At 56.5% G+C, this 24836-nt stretch overlaps 2 protein-coding genes and 2 non-coding genes across 5 annotated transcripts in view; 2 read left to right on the top strand and 2 right to left on the bottom strand.

The window, feature by feature from the left end:
* The first annotated feature begins 3787 nt into the window (after positions 1–3787).
* On the top strand, positions 3788–3859 carry TRNAH-GUG. Its single transcript has one exon. It is a non-coding gene; the product is annotated as a tRNA-His (tRNA).
* Positions 3860–4340: 481 nt separating this feature from the next.
* Positions 4341–4412, bottom strand: TRNAH-GUG. The gene has a single exon. It is a non-coding gene; the product is annotated as a tRNA-His (tRNA).
* A 38-nt stretch (positions 4413–4450) lies between these two features.
* On the top strand, positions 4451–14502 carry LOC121076216 (sodium/nucleoside cotransporter 1-like). 2 transcript variants are annotated; one of them, XM_040570345.1, is made up of 18 exons: positions 4451–5015; positions 6151–6274; positions 6350–6447; positions 6553–6644; positions 7079–7268; positions 7625–7766; positions 8522–8635; positions 9034–9111; positions 9434–9514; positions 9865–9945; positions 10079–10204; positions 11402–11532; positions 11735–11903; positions 12084–12281; positions 12713–12794; positions 13300–13398; positions 13759–13870; positions 14164–14502. In XM_040570345.1, the coding sequence occupies exons 2-18, from the start codon at positions 6206–6208 to the stop codon at positions 14279–14281; spliced, it is 1980 nt and encodes a 659-aa protein (XP_040426279.1). In that variant the 5' UTR covers positions 4451–5015; positions 6151–6205; the 3' UTR covers positions 14282–14502. The 2 variants fall into 2 exon arrangements, with proteins under 2 accessions (XP_040426279.1, XP_040426280.1); XM_040570346.1 differs by lacking the exon at positions 7625–7766 and having other exon boundaries at positions 7079–7206.
* Positions 14503–14681: 179 nt separating this feature from the next.
* ALPK3 (alpha kinase 3) overlaps positions 14682–24836 on the bottom strand; it is a 34270-nt gene continuing 24115 nt past the window's right edge. The window contains 9 exon segments of the mRNA XM_040570075.1: positions 14682–16339; positions 16502–16550; positions 16751–16968; positions 17201–17289; positions 17629–17903; positions 18011–18046; positions 18318–18445; positions 19903–20050; positions 21022–23026. Coding sequence (XP_040426009.1) covers positions 16018–16339; positions 16502–16550; positions 16751–16968; positions 17201–17289; positions 17629–17903; positions 18011–18046; positions 18318–18445; positions 19903–20050; positions 21022–23026 — 3270 coding nt within the window. The 3' untranslated portion in view covers positions 14682–16017.

Raw genomic sequence — 24836 nt, 5'->3', positions numbered from 1 at the left:
TTTCCCCAGCAAAACCAGGCTCGTGGCAGGGAAACCTCATGCCAGATGCCGGCTTGGTGGCAACAACCATGTAATATTATGCAGATATCATGGCCTCATCCAGCTACCCGCTTTCACGCTCCCCAGCCAGGCTGACTCTTTTAGGGCTCCAAGTCACAGCACAAATTCACCCCCTTCAGCACCGGGTCCTGAGGGCCAGTGGGGAGGGCAGAGAGGAACATCTGCATCTGTGGGGCTTGGCCTTGCAAGGGCACAGCAGCCTGCAAATGGGATGAGATACCCAAATTCCTCTCCTGAACAAACAAAGGAAGCTGGGACCAGCTGGGAGAGTGCAGATCTGAGCCTGATAGCAAGCAGTAAAGTGGAATTGATTGGAGCCGCCTGCACTCATCGATCTGAGGCAGGGCAAACTAAGGAGCCAAGCATCTGCAGGTCAATCAAAGTGACGTGCCGCTTGGAGGCCAGTGCTTGGGGGCTGGCAGGGGACCTGTGCACCCCAGGAAAGTGTTAATGGTGGGTTTGATTAATCCAGCTGCAATGGCCATGCTCACAGGACTGAGTCCTTCCCCAGACAGATGCTCTCGCTGGCTTTACATCGCCTAGGGGCTGTGAACTACCCTGGTATCCCCCCTGTATCTCTTAAAAGGGCTGTCATCAGCCAGCAGGAGGATGGGAACGGTGCACAGGAACAAAACAGGGGCCATTCCCCCATACAGGTGGTTTTGCCACCAGCCCGGCCCCACGTCTCCAAAAGGGGTAGGAGGTAGAAAATGAAGGTGAATTCAGAGGGGAGTGCAAGTGGTGAGGAGAGGAGGACTGGGCGGGCTGCCTGGCAGTGCTGCCTGCCTGTTTTCTGCCCCGCTCAGCATCACAAAGAAGGGTTGAGAGGTGGCTGTGTGCAGGCTGTAAATCCCTGCTGCGGGAGGAGGCTCCGCTTGTGGTGCAGACAAAGGCAGAGCGAGAGCTCAGGCTGGCAGCTGGAGCCAGGCAGGGCAGATGCAGACACGTGGCAGCATTTATGTGGGGCTGTGGAGCAGCTCGCCTTCCCCTGCGATGCTGGCATCACATCCCAGCTCCCGCTGGAGGCTGGACCCACCGTGAAAGGGCTCAAGGAGCTTTGTGCTCCCTGCAGGTCAGAAGCAACAGCTCTGGGGAATCCCTACTCCATGCATTTTGGGGACCATTTGCCTTGATCTCTGGAGATTGGAGCCAAGGAAGGAGATCCCAGAACAGAGCAAAGCACAAAATCAGTCTGATGTAGCCTGTTTGCCTGCCCTATGTAGCATGGTTAAACTGGAAAAAGGTCTTTTTAGTCAGGGCTTGGAAGAACCAGGAGAACATCTCATGCACTGTTGTGGGCTCATAAAGCCTCTCAAGAGAACCACAGCTGAAAATTCCTATCAAGAAAAGCCTGAGTCCTTCTCCTTCAGTTCTCAGCACACATCTTATGAGCTAAAAGAAAACGGGGAGTTGGATGGTGGGGACAGAACCACGTCAGGTTGTTTGTACTGCTCACACAGCTCACAGACGTGCTTTCCTTCACCTCCCAAATCCCACCTTAACCTTTGCCTCCAAAATCATCCCAGACCTTTCTCCTTGCTGCTGCACCCTGCAAATTTTAAGCTGCATTTACGGCCTATGAGTACGATGGTGATGGCCTGCATCAGTGCATGGTTCTATATCACCAGGAAAGGCTGGAGTTCCTCCTCACAGCACTGGCCATCCTTCCTGCTTCCCCGGGCACCAGCACCATTCCTGGGGATGTTTTGGGGATCTGAGGCAGGCTCAGGACTGAAAGAGGCAGCGGTGGGGAAGGCTCTGCCTCCCTGAGATGGGGAAAGCAGGTGGGGGGCTGCCCCAGGGAGGGAACAGCTGGAGAGGCCGCTGTAGGGGCAGAGCAGTTGAGACAGCCGCACGGTGATGAATTGCTCTTGTCCCTGTGCCAGCTGGAAGATTTATGTTTGTGCCATGGAGTGGCAACGTCTGGGCCTGGCAGTGCTCTGCCTGGCTGCACCAGCATTTTGACATTGAAGGCACCTCTAAAATCCTTTCAAACACAGCCCACAGGCATCAGATGGCGTGGAGGAAAGCCACCGAGGGACACAGAGGTTGGGCAGAGCTCAGGAGCCTGCCTGGAGCAAGCATGCTGCCCAGGTGCTGAGCAGAGGCCAAAGGGACCAGGTCACCCAGCAGATGGACAGTCCCCCCATACCACGCGCCCCTTTTCCCCTACATGCCTTGGCAGGTCCAAACCACCCAGGGAGATCAGCAACATCCTGTGGACAAAACCACACAGTAAAAAACCTGTTGGGGTCCTGAAAACCCGGCATGATTTCTTTAGGAGTGCTCACATCCAAATCCCACTGGGGAAGGCATCCCATGGGCAGGAAGCTGTGCTGGGACAGCCCCACCACTGCCAGTGATGGGTGGCAGCAGCTTCACACCTCCTTATCCACACCTGCCAGGCCCTGGCACTTATCTCCACATCCACTCGCCACCTCCCTGATCACTTCCATGTTTGGCTGATTCCTCCTTATCACCACAGTGTTTATCTTGGTGGTGTCTGTTCCAGCAGCTGAGATCATTGTTATTCTGACAGTCGAGCATCCGAAGCATGAGCCCCGCCACCTCCTTCCTGTCTGCAGAGAAACCAGCACCATGCACACCGAGTGTGCAGCACCCAGCATGCAGCCGGGCGAACACCCAGCTCAGGCCGAGAATCAGGATCAAGACCTTGGTGGACACCACGCTCCATCCCCACCAGGCACAGACAGCATGTCCTGCCAGAGATGCTCTGCATCTCCACACCACCCCACCTTCTCTTTTGGTTGCTTCTTCCCCACCACAGCCGCGCTGGTCCAACACAGCAATTGCCCAGGGCCAGGCACAGAACAGGACAAGGACTTCTCCCTCCACTATCCCGTGCCTTGAGTTTCACGGGTTGTGATGACCCCATCTCCACCGCTCAGTGATGCCTGTCCTGTCTTCGTATCTTCGTGTCTCTGTGGGGCTGATGATAGCGTTAAACTCGCCAGTCATGAGAGCAGACACACACACCAGGATGCTGCACCCACTCTAGGCCCAGCATGAGGACACAGATGGTGACAAGGTTGGCCACAGATGAGCAGGAGCACCACTGTAGCCCTGCGGGAAGGGTGAACTGGGACCCTTTGGATGCAGACAAGGGAAGGTGAAAGGCAGCACTGGGGCAGGAGGTGGCCAAAAGCCACCCAGGCACGCGGGGCATTCAGAGATACCACCAGAGAGCCCCTCATCCACCAGCTCCCGGGTTTGGTGTTGTGGAGACGCAGCGGTTCCCACTGCCACTGAGGGACCAGCACATACACCAGGGCCTGGGGCACGTTAAGAGCAGAGGCTGAGGAAAGAAGGAGATGGGCATGGGCAAAGGGGGGCCAGAAACCCGTTCCTTCACACCTCCGAGCTCTTTTGGTATACAGGCACGGAGTGACAGGAGCGCCTCCTCTGATGCAGAGCTCCTTTGTTGTGAGCCTTGGTTTTATCAAATTCAACCAGAACTAGATGGCCGCTATGAACGTGAAAAACGCTGTCAGAGGCTCCGGGACCGGCGCCGCTAGCAGCCCACACGGCGCGAGGGCACGGCCGCGCGGGGCGCGCAGGCGCACGCGGCCGAGCGGAGGAGGGGGCCGCCCCCTTCCCCCCCCGCGTCGCCATGGCAACGCCTCGCGGCCCGCCCCGCCGTGAGCTCAGCGCCTCCTGCGCTTAACAGCGCGCCCGGCGAGCTCGGCGCCCAGAGCCCCGGTAGCGCGCCGTGATCGTATAGTGGTTAGTACTCTGCGTTGTGGCCGCAGCAACCTCGGTTCGAATCCGAGTCACGGCATCGCCCCGGCGGTACCACGGCACACGGGCTCCGATATCTTTTCTTTTTTCTTTCTCATTCCTCTCCTTTACCGACGTGTGCCAGCGCGCCCTTCGCGTCGCCTTTTACACTTTCGCCCCGCTTTTTGCACAATTTTCGCTCGTTCCCCCCCCCGCCACCGCTACCCCCACCGGCTCCCTCCGCCGCCTCGCCGGGGGCTGCGGGGCCGGGCCGAGGCCGGGGAAGGCGCCCGGGGTCCCTGCCGCAGCTGCCGGGCACGGCCGGGGACCGGAGCCAGGCCCCCCGCCGGCCCCCGAGGCCGCGTTACCGCCGCGGGGCTCCCCCGAGCGAAAATTGTGGAACCGAGCGGGACGGGCGTGCAAGGCGTCCGTGTGACGGGGGCGATGCGAGTGGGCGCGCTGGCACACGTCGGTAAAGGAGAGGAATGAGGAAAAAAAGAAAAAAATATCGGAGCCCGTGTGCCGTGGTACCGCCGGGGCGATGCCGTGACTCGGATTCGAACCGAGGTTGCTGCGGCCACAACGCAGAGTACTAACCACTATACGATCACGGCGCGCTACCGGGGCTCTGGGCGCCCAGCTCGCCGGGCGCGCTGTTAAGCGCGGGGGGGGCGGGGCCCCCTGCAGGCAGCGCCTGGGGGCCGGGCTCCCTGCGGCCTGTGCTGGGGAGGTGCAAAACCCCCGCCGCTGCTGCTCGGGGTTGACCGCGACAACGGGCACTCAGCGCAGCGGGGTGATGCCGGCGCCGTGCATGCCCGCGGGGGTGCACCCTGCAACGTCCTGCCTTGAAAAGTTGTTTCCAAGCCAGGCTTTGGCCGTCCATCCTGCATCCCTCTGCCTAATGCAACTTTGCGCCGCCATATCCCTCTGCCTAACGCCCTTTTCGAATTTTTTCCTGGCATTTCTTCTTCCAGCTTGCTTCCTGCAAAGCTCCCTGCTGGGACGGGAGCACCGCAGGGGTTTGGCCGCAGGGTGCTGCCGTGGCTGCCCCGCCGTGCTCCTCCGAGCACCCTCGCGGCTGACGGTGCAGCCAGGGCTGGGCGCCAGGGCGTGAGCCCGGGAGGAGCCGAGCTATCGCTATGGGTTGACCCAGCTCTTTGGACTGAGCTGTTAATCCGTAACTGCACGGCACCAGGCCGGAGCTGCGGGGCTGGCGGGTGAGCACTGGGGCCCAGCGGGCTCAGGGACTGGGGTGGGGGACAAGGACAAGGGCCCTACGTGTGGCTGTGCTGTCCCACGGCCGGGCAGGGACCGTGGGGGGCACCATGTCCCCACACAGGGGGCACAGGGGGCATGGGAGGGGGGTGTTGATTGTCTGCCTGCCCACCTGGCACCACTCCCAGGGAGGAGGGCGGCCAAGGAGGCCTTGGCAAAATAAAAGACAGCAGAGCCATGGGGGGGGGGAGTGGGCACTGGACCCCTCCTGCCTCAGGGTGCAAGTGCCTGCAGCTCTGGGGGGAGCTGGGAACACTGGGGAAGCTCCGAGGGGGTCCCCAGACCCTGGGACTGGGAGGTGCTGGGGGGGTCCCTGGGCTGGAGGGGGCCTTCCCTCTCCGCCTTGTCCTTGCCATCCTGACATGCACACCTCCAGTGCAAGGACTCCTCGCCATTCCCTCTGTCCTCACGCAAAAGTGCTCCTGCAGTCACCCGCTGCCTTCTCTGTGACTTCTCTGCACTTCCCCTGTCCTTCTTCCAGGTAGAGGTAGCGGTCGGGTGGCCAAATGAGATGCTGCAAGGAGCCCTGCACTGGTGGGAACACTGGTTCTTCTAGCTTTGCTGGACCAGTTCTCCCAGTACAATCCTCCTTTAGGACTAGTCCCCATGCAAATCACAGTTTACTCCTACCCATCACTCCTGTGCTGTTCTAGTTACTATCAGGAAAAGACCTTCCTTATCCTCGTCTGAAGGACACGGGTGCTCCAAGAGCTCTTGATGGGACATGCGACCACTCTTATTTTTCGCAAACCCCCACAACATTTTTGCAAACATCTTCTCCACCTTGGAGGAGGGGTGCTAGCTCTCCCTGCAGCATTGCTGGGGTCTAATCCTCTCCTGTAATTCTTTGGAAGCATGGAAGAGCAAGGACCCTCCCATAATTACAGGAGAACAAGCAAGCCAGCGCACCAGCCCCATGGCTTGAGGACACCACGGGATGGTCTGGTGCTTTGCTGGTGCAGGAGATGCTCTGAATGCTAACTACAAAGGGTGTTCTCCTCAGAGACCCCAAACTGTCAACAGGGGTCAGATATTTGTCCCTCCCAGAACTGATTCCAGCTTTCTCTCCCCGGCCAGCTGGTCCCTCACCGTGCTGTTTCTCTAATGCAGTGAAGCAACAGCGCACCTGGAGATGGAAGAAAACCAGATATCCCTGGACAACCTTGAGAAGGGCATAGACAACCCAGCTTTCGAATCCCTGGTAAACCCCCTCCCCTTCCCCTCCCACAGGGCCACAGAAGCAGCTTGGGGTGCTCCAGCTAACAATGTTTTCCAGGGTGAGGAGAGACTCCACGAGGACCATGATGGTCCGCCTGGTGGGAGCAAGGAGGAAAGGCGAGGAGAAGGGAAAGGGAGAGTCTCCTCATACTGCAGGTAGGATAACCCCTGTAGATTCATGCATGTAAAGTATTTCCAGTGGTCATAGCAAGTCTGAAATTGGGCTGATCTTCGGGATGAATGGTGTGTGACTCTCCCCAGGAAGGCTCTGCAGCCAGCATCCAAGGCAAAGCGCTTCTGCAAGGCTCATGCCAAGACACTGCGGATAGTCTTCTGGGGGATCCTTGGAGCAGGTGAGGACTTCCCAGCACTGAGACCCCATCTCCACATACCCTGGGCTGGCTCTGCCCCCAGCCTCTGAGCACCAGGCACCACTGCTCACATGGAGGTTGTGTCTATGCTCACCAGCCCCATTGTCCAAGTCCCCCTCACCCCACTGCTCCTGTCCATGAGCTACCTGCACCTCACTGTCCTCCCCTTTCTCCACTTGCACAAAGAGTTTGCTCTGCCTCTTCTCACTCTGTGTGCACCCAAACAGCTGAGATGCTGTCACCAAGGAGCCTGGCTGCTCAGTTCGTGCTACCTAAATCCTCCCCACGCATAAACAAGAGCCTCAAGGGTGGCCAGGGAAGGATGTTTTGAGGAAACAGACCTCATTGTTTGCCACAGTTAGTATTGTGAATCCCTATGGTTCTGATGTTTCTGACCCCCTACGTGCCTTCTCCAGCCTACCTGTGCTACCTCATTGCGGCCTGTTGGCTCAACTTCCAGCGAGCCCTTGCCTTGCTCATCATAACTGCTGTGGTTGTCTTCTTCATCTTATGGAGCCTCTTCAAGAAGCACTGGGGGGCAAAGGTATTGCTGCTCCTCAGCCCCGTTCAGAAATGCTTTCAAAAGTCCTGGCCATGGCTGAAATGGTGAGTGAGGAAGAGACAAGGCCGCATTTCCCCAGAGCCTGGGTCCCCTATCCTGTGGTCGTCCGGCCAGAGTGGGGCAGGCGTGACCGATAGCTGGTGGCACTGGGCATGTGCCCTAGTGTTGTGCAGGCACCTCATGGGTGATGAGGCACGACCCTGCCATGTAAAAGCCATGGCAGAGATGGCTTGCCACCACCTCTCTACCTCAGTAGCCTGACGGCTAGTTGTACCCCTCATTTGCATCTGAGCCCCAGGTTTCATCAGATGCATGTCCCGTAGGGTCACATCTCCCACACAATTAGCTCCTGCCTTCATGGGGACTTCCTCTCTGTGACAGTCTGGGATTTACTTTGCAGGCTGCTGAGCGTGGTCCTCCTGGGCGGCCTGGTCACGTGGCTGGCTTTGGACACCGCCAGAAATCCAGAGCAGCTCATCTCATTAGCTGGCTTCTGCTTTATTTTGCTGTTTCTGTTCATCTTCTCCAAGCACCACAGCGCAGTATGTGTTTCAGGTGTGGCATGGCCTCACAAGAGGTGGCCACCCAGCACTGAGAGCTGAGGAGGATGTGAGGAACAAATGCTTCTTTCCCATTATCATCCCCTGATGGCCCATGGCTGGAGCAGGGGAGAAGTCCACAGGCTCCCTGGAGGACGCAAAAGCCCAGCAGGGCCCCTGGGCAGAGCTGGCCACAGCCTGGGGAGCAGAGCCCAGGCTGGATGGCTGGAGCCCCAAGGCTACCATACTGCTCTCCTGCCTGCTGCTCAACCCAGGGCTCCCCCGTGGTACCCCCATCCTGTTTTCCACCATGTCTTTCGTACTGGGGCAGACCCAGAGACCCAGCACCAGACCCGTACCTGAGCTTCAGGTGCCTGTGGGTGGAGGGGCAGAAGTGATTGAAGTCCCAGGGGTTTCCAACCCAGCCCTTTTCAATGTTTTGGGCAATCCCTCCATCCCCTTCCTCCAAAGTGTTAGTGAACAGGCAGTTTTGCTCTAGGGGGTCTGTACTACCACAAGAAGGTCTCCACTGCTCTTCTCCTCCCTGGCAAGCCTGGAAGGTTACATTTCACCAGCCATTTCCTGACTCCCACCAACTTGTCTCCTTCCTCTATCACCAACCTGGTTTCTGAGGGGATTTCTGACAAATAGCATCCCCATGACCATCACCCAAGAGCCACTGAAAGGGCAGGAAGCCAGAGAGGTAAGTCTGTAGGCTTTGGTAACACTTTGGTCCTCATTCTACTCTTGGTCCCCAGGTGTCCTGGAGAGCTGTTTTCTGGGGTCTTGCCTTGGAATTCTTAATTGGACTCTTCATCCTCCGAACAACCCCTGGCATCCAAGCTTTCCAGTGGCTGGGTGACCAGATCCAGGTACTGTTTCTGCTCACCCCATCCCATGCTTAAGCCCTCCAGGTAGCTCCCCTTGCGACCAGTAAGTAGAGCTGAGCGTGGCATGGGCTGGAGGAGCAGCAGGGAATGCACACCAGCATTCTTGTTGAGACTGGAAAAAAGCCAGCTCTTTCCTGGTTTTGTGGCACAGCCCAGGCCCTTTGGCACAGTGTCCCTTGCAGGCTGGAGTAGTGCCCCGTGCCTCAGGGACACCCCACCACTATCCCCAGCTTAAGTTTCACGGGGGCACGTCTTTATCTGCTGGGGCAATGAATCTAGCTGTGGGATTGCGGGGGCAGTCACCTGCTAGGCAGAAGACAGACGTCAGGGGAAGAGCTCATGGAGATCTCCCTCTTACCATATGACATCCCCAATTGCAGATCTTCCTGGGCTACACCAAAGCTGGCTCCGTCTTTGTCTTCGGGAACACGCTCGTTGAAGAAGTCTTTGCCTTTCAGGTCAGCTTGGGGAATGGGATGTGGGGAGGGAGAGGCAGAGCCTGGTTTTCTTCTGGCCTTGTCCAGAGCTCAACCAGCTCAAGGATGGGTCTCCCTTAGCTTTGTTCCCACCCATGGACCTCCTCAGAGCCATGGGGAATTTATACTGGTCCCTGTCTCTCCTGCTGGCCTGGCCCAGTGTTGTGGCACCCCAATAGTGTGGGCTGAATATGCAACATCATGCCATGCCCAGCCCATGTGGCAGGGGAGCCTGGTCCCCAAGTGTACTTAGATGCGCTGCTCAACTCCCCTTTAATCCTGCACCCTGGTGTCTTGTCTGCAGACTCTGCCCATCGTTGTTTTCTTCAGCTGTGTGATGTCCATCCTCTATTACCTCGGTGCCATGCAGTGGCTCATCCTGAAGGTATGGCCTCGTGTCTAGCTCTGTGATGGTGGTGGAAAAGAGAAGGACCTGGTGGTTTCTGCAGCCACAATGAAAAGTTGGTGGATGTCCCTGGAAAATTGGGATGGTACTAATTTGGTTTGACTTGTCCTGCTAAAATGATAGACACAGGACCCCTCTTTTGTGCACATCTTCCTGAGAAAGCCCAGCCCTGGGGTTGATGGTGCTAGCTGGTCTTTGGGCACTTCTGGAGATCACCACCATGCAGCTTGGCAAGGGCAGGCTGGAGGACCAAACAGTGCCCTGCTTCACAGGGTGGGTGGTAGGGTGTCAGGAGCCTTTGGGAACACAGTGGCCTTGTCTTTCCCCAGATCTCCTGGCTGCTTCAGATCTCAATGGGCACCACCCCTACTGAGACCCTGAGCGTGGCGGGGAACATTTTTGTGGGACAGGTAAGGCTCTGGGCAGGAGATCTAGCTCCTCAGTCCTTGCGGCTGAGCCTGCCCCAGAGGAAGGGTCTTCTCCTCCCTTCCCAGGAGACCTACAGCCCTGCATGGTGACAACAGAGGCTTTTCTTTCACACAGACCGAAGCCCCACTGCTCATCCGCCCGTACCTTGCAGACATGACCTATTCAGAAATCCATGCTGTGATGACTGGGGGCTTTTCCACCATTGCAGGCAGCGTGATGGGAGCCTATATATCCTTTGGGGTGAGTGCATGGGCAGATATAAGCCACGTTTTCCCTGCTCAGGGGTCCTGACATGCCAGAACTGCCCTCAGATTGTGGGGGAAAAAGACCCACTGTGGTCCTCTTCCATAAGGGGCAAGGGGCCTCCATGCCCAGTCTCACCTCACCTCTGCTGGCCTCGCCAAAACCCCAGAGCTCTGCTAGGGACCCTCCCACAGCAATCAGGGTAAATCTTCTCATTGAATCAGGGAATAATTTAACCTGGAAGACCCCTTTGGAGGTCTCTGGTCCACCCTCTTGCCCAGACTGGGTAATGGCAAAGCCCGAGCAGGGTGCTCATCCAGGTTATCATCACCCCCCCACACCTCTCTGGTTTGCCCCACGGATGCCCCAATTCACTGGGAACATTTTTTTCCTTATGTCCAGCAGGAATTTCCCCACAGCAACCTGTACTGTGCTTCTCACCCTTTCACCAGGCACCTCTGGGAAGTGTCTTCCCTTCAGCCCCCTTTTAAGTACATGGGAACTGCAGCTCCCACTTGCTCAGCTCTCTTTTCTCCCAGCCGAACAAGCCCAGCTCCTCCAGCATCTCCTTGGCTGTCCCGTGCCGCAGCCCTCTGGGAATGCTCTCACCGGTTCATCATTGTCTCAGAGATGGACATGGTGCCCAGATGTGGCCTCATCAGTGCTCCATAATGGGGAATAAACCTTCCCCTTGACCTTCTGGCTGAGCTACTGCTATTTAAACATTAATTAGGCTCCTTAAGGAGGGAGCCAAGGGTGAAAGGACAGAGAAATGAGAAATTGCCACGCAGAGGGCAGGGGAGGGGTGAGACAAGGCTGTTACGGTAATACGCTGCTCCTGCTGGGAGCTTGGCTGTTCGTCGGGGGTAGAAGTTCACAATGTTGCACAACTTATTGCTCTGATAATGATAGAAAGGGACAGGGAGGGGACAAAAATCATCAAGATTAAGTCAGACAACAACAGATTAACATCTCTGAGGTTATGATTGCTGCGGCTCCAGCAATGTCTCCATCCAGACCTACACATCCTCAATGGCCAAGATGGGAAATGCAGAGACACTTTCCGACCCTGAGTAAACAGAGAGCCCTGCACTGCTCCAGGTGTTGCTGGCCCTTGCTGGCCATGTCTTGGGGCAGCCCTGTGCAGCCTTGCATGGAGGTGCAGCGCCTGAGCCCATGGTCTGCCTGTTGCAGATAGATGCAGCATCACTGATTGCAGCCTCCGTGATGGCTGCACCCTGTGCCCTCGCTATGTCCAAACTGGTCTACCCTGAAGTGGAAGAGTCCAAGTTCAAGGGCAAAGAAAGCATCCACATCTCCAGCGGGTGAGTGGGAGCAGAGGGATGGGGCAGTGAGGTCTCACACATCCTGCCACAGCAGGGAAGTTGCGGGAGTAATTCGGGTATTGCAGGTGGCAGAAGGTTGGGAGACCCTGTGGCGTGCAGCACAGTACATCCACAGAGCAAGACCAACCTCACACTGGAGGTGCCTGGCCATGTGAGCCTGTCTGGGTCTTTTTTCTCCCAGGGAAGAGCAGAACATCCTGGAAGCTGCTAGCAGTGGGGCTGCTGCCTCGGTGGGGCTCGTGGCCAACATCGCAGCCAACCTCATTGCCTTCTTGGCGGTGCTGGAGTTCATCAATGCTGCCTTACTCTGGTTCGGGGAGATGGTGGACATCAAAGGCCTCTCCTTTCAGGTATCCCCAAATCCCCTGCCCATCCCCACCTTTGCCCGCTGCCTCAGTAGACTGCTGAGACCCCTCCTTGCCTAGCGTTCACCTTGCTGGTGCTTGGCAAACGCTGGCAGCGGGTGCCCAAGCTGGGGGCTACACAGAGGCTCAGCTCTACGTTGCTCCCTCCTGGCGCGCTCTTCCCAGATGGTCTGCTCCTACGTCCTCATGCCCGTGGCCTTTCTCATGGGGGCAGACTGGGCAGACTCACCACTGGTGGCCGAGCTCCTGGGGATCAAGATCTTCCTGAACGAGTTCGTGGCATACCAGCAGCTGGCCACATACAAGAAGAATCGGCTGGAAGGCCTGGAGGAGTGGAACGGGGGCCAGAAGCAGTGGATATCTGTGAGGGCAACTGCCACCCCACCGGGCACGGGGCAGTGATGGAGCCAGCTGAAACAGGGCACGGGGCCTGGCAGGGGGGTGATGGTTAGGGGGATGGGAGGACACCTACAGCCAACTAGACTTGAATGTCCACTCACTACTGGGTTCGGGGTCATCCTGAAGGACCCACTGAAGTCACGTCCCACTGGTTCTGCTCTCCGGCAGGGCAGATCATGATGCTGTAGGGCCTCCCCCATGGTGCCAGCCTGACCTCTTCCACAGGCAGGCTGTCCCTCCCTTGCCTCCTTGCTGCCAAAAAAAAGCTGAAGTAGAAAGGATTGGGGTGGGGACTTAGCTAGCTGGGCTGGGAGCTACAACACGGTGCTCAGCACAGGGTGCTGTGGGGCTGCTGCTAGGCTGAGGTGACTGTCCCCTGCCTTTGTGCCCTCCAGGAGCGTGCTGAGATCATCAGCACCTTTGCACTCTGTGGATTCGCCAACCTCAGCTCCATCGGGATCATACTGGGAAGCCTGAGTGAGTGTGACCCATGTCCTGGGGGCTTGGGCATGGGGCAATGGGACCTATGGGCGGGAGGAATTTGCTGCCTTCAAGCCTCAGCGTTCAGTCTCTGATAGCACGCAGCTAAGGAATGGGACTTACATGAGGTACAGATGATTTTGCAGCGTACCATGGGCAAGGTCACCTGCATGTCCCACAAGCTGAGGTGCCGCCATGAACAGAGGTTCAAAATCCAAAGTTCAAAGCAAGGAACAGAGACTCCAGCCCAAAGGGCTCTGACTGATCCCTCACGGGTGCAGGGCGGGCACGGCACTCTGCCAACACCCCCCACCATAGGCTGGGCAGACTGGCTGGGCCATGGCCAGGACCACCAAACACGATGTTACACCAGCGTGGTTGGGCAGGGCACTGGATGGCAGAGCCAGATGGGGACCTGGGACATGTCTCTTCTGTGTCCCTGACTGGGGCCAGAAGCAGAGCAAGGATCTGACCTGCCCTATTCTCTGCTTTGTCCCCGCAGCCTCCCTTGTTCCCCACCGCAAGGGCGACTTTGCCTCCGTTGTGCTGCGAGCCCTGCTCACCGGCATCTGCGTCTCCATGCTCAACTCCTGCCTGGCAGGTAGGTCCCTGGGGAGAACGGGCAAAGGGCTGAACACCCCTACGAATGCTGGTGCAGGTGTAGGAAGGCTGGCTGCCGCCCCCACGGCTCTGACAGGGCCTCTAAACCCTCTGCTCTCTCCCCCCTGTGGCAGTTTGTCAGCATCCCCCAAATCCCATTGCTCTGCTGGGGCTCCTCACCCTCATCTGGGCTGCAATTGGGATATTTCAAGGGTGGATTTTGAGGCATTGTGAGGAGCTCCCACTGCTGCACCCAGCTGGGAGGATGTGGTGCATGGGACTGGGTGTGCAAGCTTGGTCAGGGTGTGGGATTTGAGTGTGTGGTCCCTCAGAGACCAAACCACGAGGCCTTGTCCCGCAGGCCTCATGTACGTGCCAAAGGAGGTGAGCGACTGCGTGACCTTCCTCAGCACCGCCAACTTCACCTCTACCAGCTACCCCATATACACGTGCTGCAAGCAACTCTTTGCTAGGTAGGTGTGTGGCCGGGCCCTGGGAAGGGTCTGGAGCTATGTGGTCTTGCCTGGGGACCCGTGTGCATGGGGGTGGCAGACAGGGCTGGGATGGGACTGGCTCGTGTAGCTCGCACGCACATCCCATCTCCTTCACCCTCAGGCAGCTGGGCACAGTCGGCACCCAGCAAGCCAGCTCTCTGGCTCTCTCATCTGGGAGGATGAGGAGCCCGGCGTGAGCCTCTGAACCATCAGTTTTGGGATGGGGGTGGTAGGGTGGCTCTAGGCCTGACCGTGCCTCTCTCTCCTTTCAGCACGGTGCTGGAGAATGGGACACTCTCCTTCACTGGAGTCTGGGATGGCCAGGCGGAAAGCGTGCAATGCCTGATGCAGTGCTGTGGGCACTACAACCACACATCCTGCACATGGTGAACCCTGAAACTCACAGGCTGCTGCCGGCTCAAAGGGACATCGGGGTCTGCACGTGCCAGTCCCAGAGGCACGAAAAAAACCAGCATGGATATGTGTGTCTGGTCTTCTCCACTCCAGTGAAAGACAGCACCATGCACCTTGCAACCAGCAGCCCTGGGTGTTGGCCACTTGGACACAGGGGAACTGCTCCAAAATAAACCTCAGGCTGTACGTACCCATGACTGAAGCTCCCCATAGCTGTTTTTTGCTGCAAACCTTGCAAGCCGAGCCTCCACCAGGTGCCAGCTTCAGGGCCCGGGCCCAGCCCTAGCCCCTCTCCTCTCCCCACAACAGGCGTAGATGGGGTAAAGCTGTCAGCTGAAGCTGCTTCCTTCCCCAGACACAAGCCTCCCCGTCCCGCCGTGCTTGGATTCATCTTTTCCATAGCGACCACAGCGCCGGGGAACAGGCCAGTCCTTCTCACTTTATTGCACTCGAGCACACCCATTTGCCAAGGCGGCCATGTATGTACATCATTATTTTACAATGATCTGACGACAGCACCAGGGCACTGGAGCATACCTCACTCCCAGCCCAGCCCCTTCCCTCCTCTGCCAGGCTGCAGCGAGTCACCATTTCGGATGCGACCACCCTCACCATGCTTAGGTGTGGCACTGCTGTCACCCAGCACGCCTCTCCAAAGCCCTAGGGAAGGTGATGGGGTGAGACAAAGGAGGCTTGTCCCACTGTGGGGAGCTTTACTTCGCAGTAGGAGCACCGCTGCCCACTCGTCGATGCCTCCCACCACGGCCAGAGCACACGGCCCTGGGGCCCAGAACTGGCCTCTGTCTGGCACCAGGGCAGCAGGGACAGGGGCAGACACTGCCACTGGGGTAACTGCGCCAAGCAGGGGTGACGCTAACCACACGCGGCCAGCAATGCCCCACTCCTGGGCGCCCCATGTGAGGTAGAGCATCCTTACCTGTAGCAGCACCACTGCCCTCAGCACCCACCCGGCCAGAGAGGCCAGGAGGGGGGTGCAACTCTGGCCCCATGCAGCTGCTGGCACTGACACCAGCACCCTGCCACGGGGCTGGCCTGCACCCCAGAGCCCCAAGCAATAGCAGCAGGCAAGCACAAGTGCTGCAGCTCACCGCTAAACCCCACTGCAGCAAAACAATTTAAATCAGCATGCAAAGGACCAGTCAGGCTCTGGTTTGGTTCACACCCCTGACACCGAGCACTGCCTGGGCTTTACGGAGGACATGAAGAGGGACAGGAGTGGTGACACGTGCTGGGGGAGCAGAAAAGAGCTGGGAGCCAGGAGGAGAGCCCATACTCCTGGTCAGCTCAGGGGAGCGCTGGGACACCGCCAGGAATGAGGCACGGTATAGGCAAAGCCTGAGGCAGCTGTTCTGACGGCCCATGTCTTGAATGCACCAGTTCAAGCAAGCCAAATGGAAAGAGGCAAGAGTGGAAAGCAAGTCCCAGTGCAGGGGCGTGCACAGCCCCACGCAGCTTCTATAGAGAGGTCTGTGAGAGGGGGCCCACGGGTGGGTGCCGCAATGCCCACAGCTGTGCCGGCCCTGCTGCGAAGCCAGTCGAGTGGCTTGCGCTAGCACACACCACACAACACAAACGTGACGAGCCGGGGCAGGAGCAAAGGGATGAGAGCAGCTGCAGCACGCGGTCGCACGCTGCCCTCCGGCTGCTTGGGCTGGTGGGCGGAGTGGGGGTTCCCACGGCCGCAGCTCCGACTACTGCGGGCAACCAGACCCGCTGCCCTCTCCAGACCTGAGTTTGGAGGCTGCTTGGGCCTCCCCTGCTTCCACTGCTCTCCGGGAGCTCCTGGGGCTCACAGTAGCCTTCCGGGTGCCCTGGGGACTCGCCATCCCCTTCTTCGGAAGCTGGGGGCTGGACTGGGCTGATTTCCTGCCTGTGGAGGGGCTTTTGGGGCCCTTGGGTTTGGCTGGCTCCAGAGTCTTCAGGCCCAGGATGCTGCAGTAATGGTTGCACTGGTGAGTGGCTGCGAATTGCTCCAACAGGGAGGGGAAGCAGCTTTCCTTCAGCCCCTGGTACCTGCCAACACAGACACACTCAGCCTCACCTCGTGCTCGGAGACGTCCCACTGGATGGCGAGGATGGAGCCCGGCCGCGCTTACTATCGTGCCCCACACCATGCAAGCAGCGGAGCTGGGGAGCATGAGGCCACCCTATGCCACCATCTGGAGGGTCACTCACCCTTTGAGGTTGGTAGCTATCCGCACGTTGGTCATCTTCCAGCCCACTCCTGCAATGAAAGGGAGGACAACCAGTCCCTGCCCAGGCAAGGATGGGCACTGGAGCCAAGGGCAGCTCATCACCCTTGAAGCAGGGCTCCAAGGCACATCGGGAAACAGTCAGGAGGGCAAGGCTGGGGCTAGTTCTCCTCCTTTTGCAAGCCCATGAGTGGTGAAGGGCCACGGGAATTGGGTGGGAATATCCCTTTACCTTCCATGTCAGTCACAAGGATGTTTCCATTCGTCCACTGGTATACCCAATGCTGGAAGGCACAGCATTTGAGCACAATCTCCGAGGTGCCTCGTGCCACCAAGCTGCCATCTCTCTCGGTGACACAGTACTGCTCACAGGGCCCACCCAGGTCCTCCTCCATCGTGGCGTAAGGGATGTTGTTGGCCGGTCGGTAAATCAGGTACAGAGGAATTATCCTGTGTGGTAGCACACAGCTGGGGTAAGCACCAGCTTTCCCAGCTCAGCAAATGGAGATCCACACATCAGTCTCTGGCTTTTGCCTTCCCCCCAAACGTCTCCTGCTTGAGAGTAGGAGAAGAAGTTGCTGCCCTCTGGTATGTCCCCAGTGCCCCATGGAGAACCCTCCCACCATCTCCCAAGAAGCTCTGCCCCACTGTCAAGCCCAAGGGGCTGCAGCACCCTACTTACTCAGGCACTGCTCCAAAATCAGGGACGGCTCGTGCCTCAGCAGCAAAGATCTTGCAGTACTCACGGCTAGAGTTCTGGATTTTACATTCCTGGAGATTCAAGCAGGAGAGTCAGGGCCCTGTCCCTCCTTGTGCCAACCAGCCTGCAACAAAGCCCTGGGACCCCCCTCCTGGGAAAGCATCCCTTGGGCCCACTCCCAGTTGTTCCCCTGTCCCAGCAGTCAAAGGATAAGTGTCAGGAAAGCTCTGAGCAGCTCTGAGTTGCTCAGAGAGAAGGGCTGAAGCCCACAGGGATATGGCTTGACCCATCCAAAGCATTCAAAAACTGGAAGGAAATAAAGAAAGCAGGCATAGAGCTGGGGACCGTGGTGCCAACAGATGGGGAAAAAGTGGGGTCTCCCCACAAGAGTGCCAGCCTGCAGTGCCCACCTGTATGGTGATATCATAGTTCTTCTCGAGGAGGCTGTTCTCATTCTTGGTCCCAAAGACAATAAAATTGTGCACTTTGATGACGCAGGTGTGGCCGGACTCGAAGATGGGCTCTAGGCCGTAGATGGCTCTCGCACGGCAGGCTTTGCGCAGGAAGCCAGCACCCACTTCCATGTCCTCACTCACCACACGCCCGAAGAACTTATCCCCCCAGTAGCCTGAGTCAGCCAAGCCCTTCGCAAACACCATGGGCGTCATCTCGATCTCCTCTCCAACTGGTGGAGGGAAGAGCTGGTGAGAAGGGACAACGCAGGCACGTCCTGCCCACACCACAGCAAGGTGGGGTGGTGGGGGCAGCAGCTTGTCAGCACATCACCCTTACCTTCGATCTCTTCCCGCAAGATAAATCCTGACAGCACTGGAGGAGACATAAAGCAGGAGAGGAGTCAGGGTTCAGCCAGGATCCCATCCTGCCTCAGGGCCCACGCACTTCCACACGGAGGGATGGCAAGGAGGAAGGCACGAATTGCTCACAAAGCAGCACGTGGAGGCAGATGCACCTTGCCAAGGTGGCTTGCAGGGCTCCCGCTCTGCAGCCCAGCACCAAACCCTCCCTGTGGCTCGCCGTGCCACCCCACCGCACACCCCGGCAGCTGTTAGAGCCCACCAGGCTGCTGAAGGCTCCTCACCTTCTGGGCTGAGCAGGAAATCTGTGGAGTCAGTGCCGTACTCATTGCTGATCACACAGCGGTAGACCCCGCAGTCCTTCTGGGATGCCTGCACGATGGCCAAGGCTGCCTGGCCCTCATCGCCAGCACTGGAAGAAATCAGAGCAAGGTGTCAGCCTCATGCAGTGCATGGGGACACCTGGAGCCCCGTCACCAGCCAGGGCGCTGCGGTGGGCACCGTGCTGACTTTGGAGGGCAGGCAGAGGGCTGGAAAGGAAGCCAGCCTGTGGGCATGCAGGAAGGCAGGAGCATCCTAGCTGCTCCCCTGGCACCTCACGGCATCAGGAGGCTTGCCCTTCATACTCACGGATGTGCACATCTCCCAGGCAAGCCCTGCAAACTCTGGCCAGAGTTGGGCTACATGCTGATAAAGGTGGTTGCCTCTGAGTGTGGCTAGGTCAGGGCTGTATCTGGCTAATAAATGCTTGTCTGGATGAGATAGCTGGAAGCCAAACACAGAGGTGTCCAGCTTCCTGCCACGTTTTCAGCCATTCAGGAGTGAGGGCAGACGCTACTCCCCATCCTGCAACCTCTCCCTTTCCAAGGAACCAATAAAACATGAACCTGCAGAACCAAGCTTTGGGCTGGCATCCCCCGGCCAAGGTGGCAGCACACCAGGCAGACTGGTCCCCGCAAGAACCAAAAGCCCATTTCTGCCTTGCATGGCCAGCGTGAACTGGCAAGGGGATAACAGGTTGCAGAGGAAGGAGGTGAGACATTCATCCCGAGACCCACGGCTGAGCTGGCCACACTGTTCAGCTAGAAGGAAACGGACACTCCTAGTCCATCTGCCTCAGCTCAAGTATCTGCCGCAGGACATCACTGGTGCCCCAGAAGCATCTCTTTCTGACTGCCCATTTTAAAGGATCCTCACTCACATGACTCTTAGAGGCATCAGGCAAATCTCATCCAATGTGGATGATGTTCTCACACAAGCTAGAGCTCACCTGGGCTTGAGCACAAGCTGTTCTCCATAACACACCCAAAGGAGCATCCCAGATACAAGCCACACAGTTCTTTTCCTGTGCAAGGGCAGTGCCAAGGGGTAGGGAGAGCAAAACCAGAGCTACTTTTTTCTCCTTTGGTGCTTGCCAGTGTTGGTTACATGGAAGTGCAGTGTACAGGCCCTCCCAGCACAGCTACCAGCCCTCCCCTCCCCTGTATCACTTGGGGTCCCAGTTCTGTAGTTTGCTCCCAGCTTTCAAGCTCTGAGATGGGCACAACACTTTCCCTGCACTCTCCAAGGTCTGGATCAGCCCCTGCCCTCCCCTGGGCTCCGTGACTCAAAGCATCAGCCCTTGAGCCAGACTCTAGATGAAGCATCAGTAGGACAAGTAGGGCAGCAATTCCCTGTCTGACCAATCCTCCCTCCCAGGGCACTGAGCAAATAAAGTTCACAACATACCGTGCCATGCAATGAGCTTCCCATGCAGCCTTAAGAAAAGGGGCACCTTTACCACAGTAAACACAATGGCCAGAGCTGGATTTAACACATGAACCCAGGGCTATGCACAAGGACTACAATGAAGTGGAGCTGGCAGGTTACCTCCTTTGTGCTTCTGCTACAGGGATCTCGTCCTTGTACCACATCAGCTTAGAATCACTCAAAATATTGAAGAACTGGCACCAAAGTTTCAGGTTTCCTGATGCATCGGAAAATTGTTCAGCCCTGATCTTACGAATCACCTGCGGAGCTAAGGACAGGGTGCAAAGAGATTGATGGTGAGACACACAATGCTGGCTGCAGCTCTGGGGACAGGCCAGCCTACCCCAGCGCTGCTGCATCGGACTTAGGTGGTGGGTATCACAAGTACATCAGCACAGCGTCGCCTGGTACAACGTTGCCTTCCCAGAGAAGGTCTCGGAGCTCTAAATATGATGGGATGTAAGTGGTACAAATATTCTCAACGGCACAGCACTGCAATGCCTAGTGGGGCTCAGCCAGAGGCAAAGCAGAAGAACACTAGGCAATGTAGGAGGAAACATTTATCTACTAAGGTAGGTATTCAGTAAGGTTACCCTTACTTTTGCAAGAACTGGACTTTATGATTTTAGAGGTCTTTTCCAACCTAAGTGATTCTATGATTCTAAGAGTGCTGATTTCAGTGAGGCTATCAGCTGGCTCCTGCAAGCACCTCAACAACAGGATTCAGCCTTTTCTAAGTCATTGCCACCAGGGAACACATCAGCATGGACCACAGAGGCGGAAGAGGCGTGTGCACCCTGCTTACACCCACTGGAGCCCTGACCAGCACGAGGCACCATGAGGAACAGGGCATGCTGGCCAAGAACAAGAGAGTTAGTTCTGTCATTCCCTTGGGTTGGGAAGTCCAGGCTGTGGACACAGCCAGTCTCAGCGCTACTATCTCTGGCCTTCCTCTGCCTCCTCTGTGCTAACCGCGGCAGGGAACGGTGGCAGCAGATGTGCTTGTGCATCTCTTGTGCTCGGGCAGATGAGCATCTGGCCCATCTTACCCAGCTACGTCTGACTTTGCAAATACTTGGAGCACAATTTGGGCTTTCATGCGGACAAAAGACAATGTTGAAAACCCTGCAAATGCACAAAACTCACATGGCCCCAGGTGGCTCTCACCAGCTTGGTTGGCCAGGCTCCCTTCATAGGCAACAGGGAAATGTGCTTCATGGGGATTACCTCTTTCCTTACCTTTAAATGGGTTATTTGCTTTCTTGGATTCTGCTGGCTGCCCTTCTAGCTTAGCATCTTCAGGGACTTCGGGATCATTGCTGCTGTCACCTGTGGGTTCATCATACAGCTTAGGAACCTCCAACGTGGCCATCTTCCTCATGAGGGTTGGCGAGCGTTGCTCTGCTGGAGGGGATGGAGCCTGGGCAGGTGTCTGCAACAGGGCTGCGCTCTTTCTGGATTGCCGCGGTGAAACAGTAGGGCTTCTTGCATGCCCTTGGCTCTCCGGGGTTGCCTCCTCTTCCTCCCCAGCTTGCTTCGTTTTTGGCAGGTATATTTTGCGACGGGCCCCAGAAGCAAGCTCCTCTGGCGTGGCACAAGGTAGCGCAACCAAAGGGTCACTAGGGCTCTCTTTCTCAGGGCTCACTGGAGGCAAATTGGGAGCGTTATTAGGAGGCTGTCCCGCTCCTGCTGCTGGCACGCTGCCCACCACGATGGATGGCACAGAGAGCTGGGATGACCCCTCTGCTTCAGGAGCCACCTTTGTACGTCTCTTTGGTGGCACAGGCCTGCAAGCCAGCATCTCTTTGCTGGTAACAAATTCCTCATGAATCAGGCCTGTGATCCGCCTGGTTGTCCTGGGTGTCAGAGGCAAATTCTCTGCTGTCTGGAAGAGCTGGTTGTTTTGTACCTTCTCCAAAACTCTCCTTGAGGTGCGGGGGCTCAGGCCTGCAATGCCTATCTCTGGGAGCGCAGCTTCCTCTGCAGTGGGCTGCTCCTCATCCCTGGGCTCAGCATCTTCTTTCGTGTCACTGTTGCTGCTATCTGACATTTTTAAAAGCAGCAGTAGGTAGCTCTTCAAGGAGGAAACAAGGTTTTTGTGCTGCATCTTCTCCTCCAAAGTCATTTCCTGAGGTTTCTCAGGGCTTGGCAGGACCAGTGGTGCTTGTGGCTGAACCTCAGTGCCTCTTTCAAAAGTGCCCGAAGGTGCTGCTGGCTCCTGGTTTGGAGCTGCACCTGTTTGCTCTGCTCCTTCCTTCCTCTGAGGTACTACAGGCACCTGTTTGGCACTCTCCTCCCCTGAAGCACTAGCTGGAAACTCTTCCTGTGGGGCAGATCCATCTGCCTTTTTGGTTTCCGTGGCTTTGCTCGCAGGAGGCAGCAGCTGGGCTCCAGACGGGGCCGACCCTGCAGCAGACTCCTTCCCTTGACTGCTGTGAGCTGCAGGCAGTGCCTCCTGTGCCGCCAACGTCCCCGCTGCAAGAGTGGGGACTGGCTCTTCTTCGGCCACTTGTACTGAAGCAGGAGCTGGTGTTTCAGCCTTCTGAAGCCCCAGAGGTGTCCCTCCCACCACAGGGGACAACTCTTCCTTGGCCACTCGTACTGAAGCAGGAGCTGGTGTTTCAGCCTCCCGAAGCCCCAGAGTTTTCCCTCCTGCCACAGGGGATGACTCTTCCTCGGCCACTCGTACTGAAGCAGGAGCTGGTGTTTCAGTCTCCCGAAGCCCCAGACGTGTCCCTCCCACCACAGGGGATGACTCTGCTACACTGCTCCCTCTTGCCTCTGTGCAGGGCTCACTCCCAGATGTCTCTAAGCCTGCCTCTTTGCTCTTCCCATCCTTTACCATCGTCTGATGTGCATTTTGCTCAGGAGGAGTATTTTCTCCAGGCTCTGGAGGACTCAGTTTCTTTGGCAATGGCTCTTTATTACCTTGGCTCTTGACATTTTGATTTGACAGTCCTTGTTGGGCCTCTCTGCCCTCAAGAGTATGGGAATGTCCTTCTGACTGTTTCCTAGAGGGAGGATGCTCCTTGTGGGGCTGTGTGTGGTCTGCTGGTGGTGGCTTTGGCGGCTCCTGAGGCCTCAGCCTGGGGTTCGTCCTTTTTCCAGACCCCCTGGCCTCCTGGCAAACCGGAGTCTCCTTCTTGGACTCCTCTAACTTGTTGGCTTGCTGACCGGTATCTACTGTTGGGCCAGACACTGGATGTTTTAGGTCACTAGCACACCGTCCCACTGCTCCTGCAACCTAGTAAAAGAAGAAAACGGGAAACATTATTTTACTGTCTGGGTCTGCTCAGTGGTGCTTATGGTCCATCTGTACCATGCAGCACTGCCCAGCCTCTGCTTGAATCCTGAATCTTAACTGTGCAAACCTGGTATTGCTGATACTCGCTCATCCAGGGCCTTGCTGCTTCGCCATCATCCCATGGTAGTGAGTCCCACAGCACCCTGTCACACTGCACAAAGTGGTTTTTCATTGTCAGCTCCAACTCTGCTGCCTTTCAACACACAGCAGTACAACCAAGAGGCAGGAGATCTGCTTCTCAGATCTCAGAAAACATTCAGTGGCTTTAAATATAAGCTCCTTCAACACAGCCCTTTTCCAAGGAGCAACGCTTTCCCGTTTTCAACAGCCATTGCTAAGACCTTGTATAAAATTCATGCTCTTTTTTAAGAGTCAGTACTCCCCTGACACTATATCTGCAATCTCCACTCTGAGATGGGGCGATTGGCATGTCACACAGTATCTGGATGAGGCTGCCTAAATGATTTATAGCGAAATTGTACACCCTGACGTTATCTGTGCTATTTGACCATCCTGTTTCTTTGACATTCGGGAAGCTCAAATGTTTCCGACTGCAGCTGCACACTAGCAGACATTTCAGCAAGCTGCCCACTGCGATGGCTGAGCTTTATCCCGAGGAGATCTGGTGAACTCTTCCAGCCAAGGGACACTACCTGTTTCTGTAGGATAAGGCTCAGGGGAGGTAGCGATACCGCCGATATATGCTGTGCCTGTTTGGTGCTCAGCTAGCAGCTTCAGGACAAAAGCATGGGAATGGGGCAGTCATACAACAGCTTCCCCATCCCCTATATATAGACCTGCCTGTCCTCCCCGTCTCTGCAGAGATGTCCTGCCTGCAGAGGATGAGAGCTGCTCAAGTTTTTCTCCTGAAGGAGTTTTAAGCCTCCAAAATGAGGTCCATGGGTAAAGAGGGTTGTGGCACTTCATACTTAGGACTGCAGTTTTTGGTCCTCAGTGGCACAGAAAGGGATGGGGATGGTCACTGCACAGCCCCAGTCCGTCTGTTCAAATGCAAAGAGTGTGAAGGATCACGGCACACAGAGGAAGCTTGGGGAAAACAAGGTTCACAGATGGACGCTCAGAGTGAGCTCTGTGTCACAGTGCTGCCAAGGGAGGCATCTCTTTGCCTGAAGAGGAGTTGAGGCTTGGAGGCACAGGAACTAAAGCTCATTCAGAAGAGCTTGCTGGGGGCTTTTTAGAAAAGCACCTCTCCTAAAGTAACTGTGAAACACCTAAACTAGGGGCATATAAAAGAAATACGATAAAAACACCATTTTCAAAATTATACAAGAACTACTGCAAGGGTGATTTTCATTCAAACCCAGTTTTACCTCTGCCCTTGTGCATGTGGATGTTCAGAACCTGGCTAGTGGCTGACGTTTTATAAAGTTCTTCTGCTACAGATAAATCCAGCTCAAAGAGAAGTCCTAAGCACAAAGACCAGATAGGTCCCAAGACCAGGAAAACACTGCTAAGGCTCTGTCTGGCTTGCGGGAAAGATTTAAAAAATAAAATAAAAAGCAATCTTTGTCCTGGAGAGCATAAATATTCTCAAACACACTTGGAGTCAGCTTCAAAGGGTTTTAAAATGGCTTATTTGGTCACACAAAAGCCTCAATACTTCCCCCAGCAACACTAACTAGCTGAAGCATTCAAATTCAAATCAAAAGCTTTTTGTCTGCTCAAAAAGCACGCTAGCTGTCAAGTTACAGGTTTCCTCTGTGAGTGGGTTTTTGAAGAGGAAAATACC

The sequence above is a fragment of the Cygnus olor genome, chromosome 11, assembly GCF_009769625.2.
Source record: "Cygnus olor isolate bCygOlo1 chromosome 11, bCygOlo1.pri.v2, whole genome shotgun sequence".
NCBI classification, from domain to species: domain Eukaryota; kingdom Metazoa; phylum Chordata; class Aves; order Anseriformes; family Anatidae; genus Cygnus; species Cygnus olor.
The sequence above is the reverse complement of the archived record's forward strand: the minus strand, read 5'-3'. Positions and strand labels throughout refer to the sequence as shown.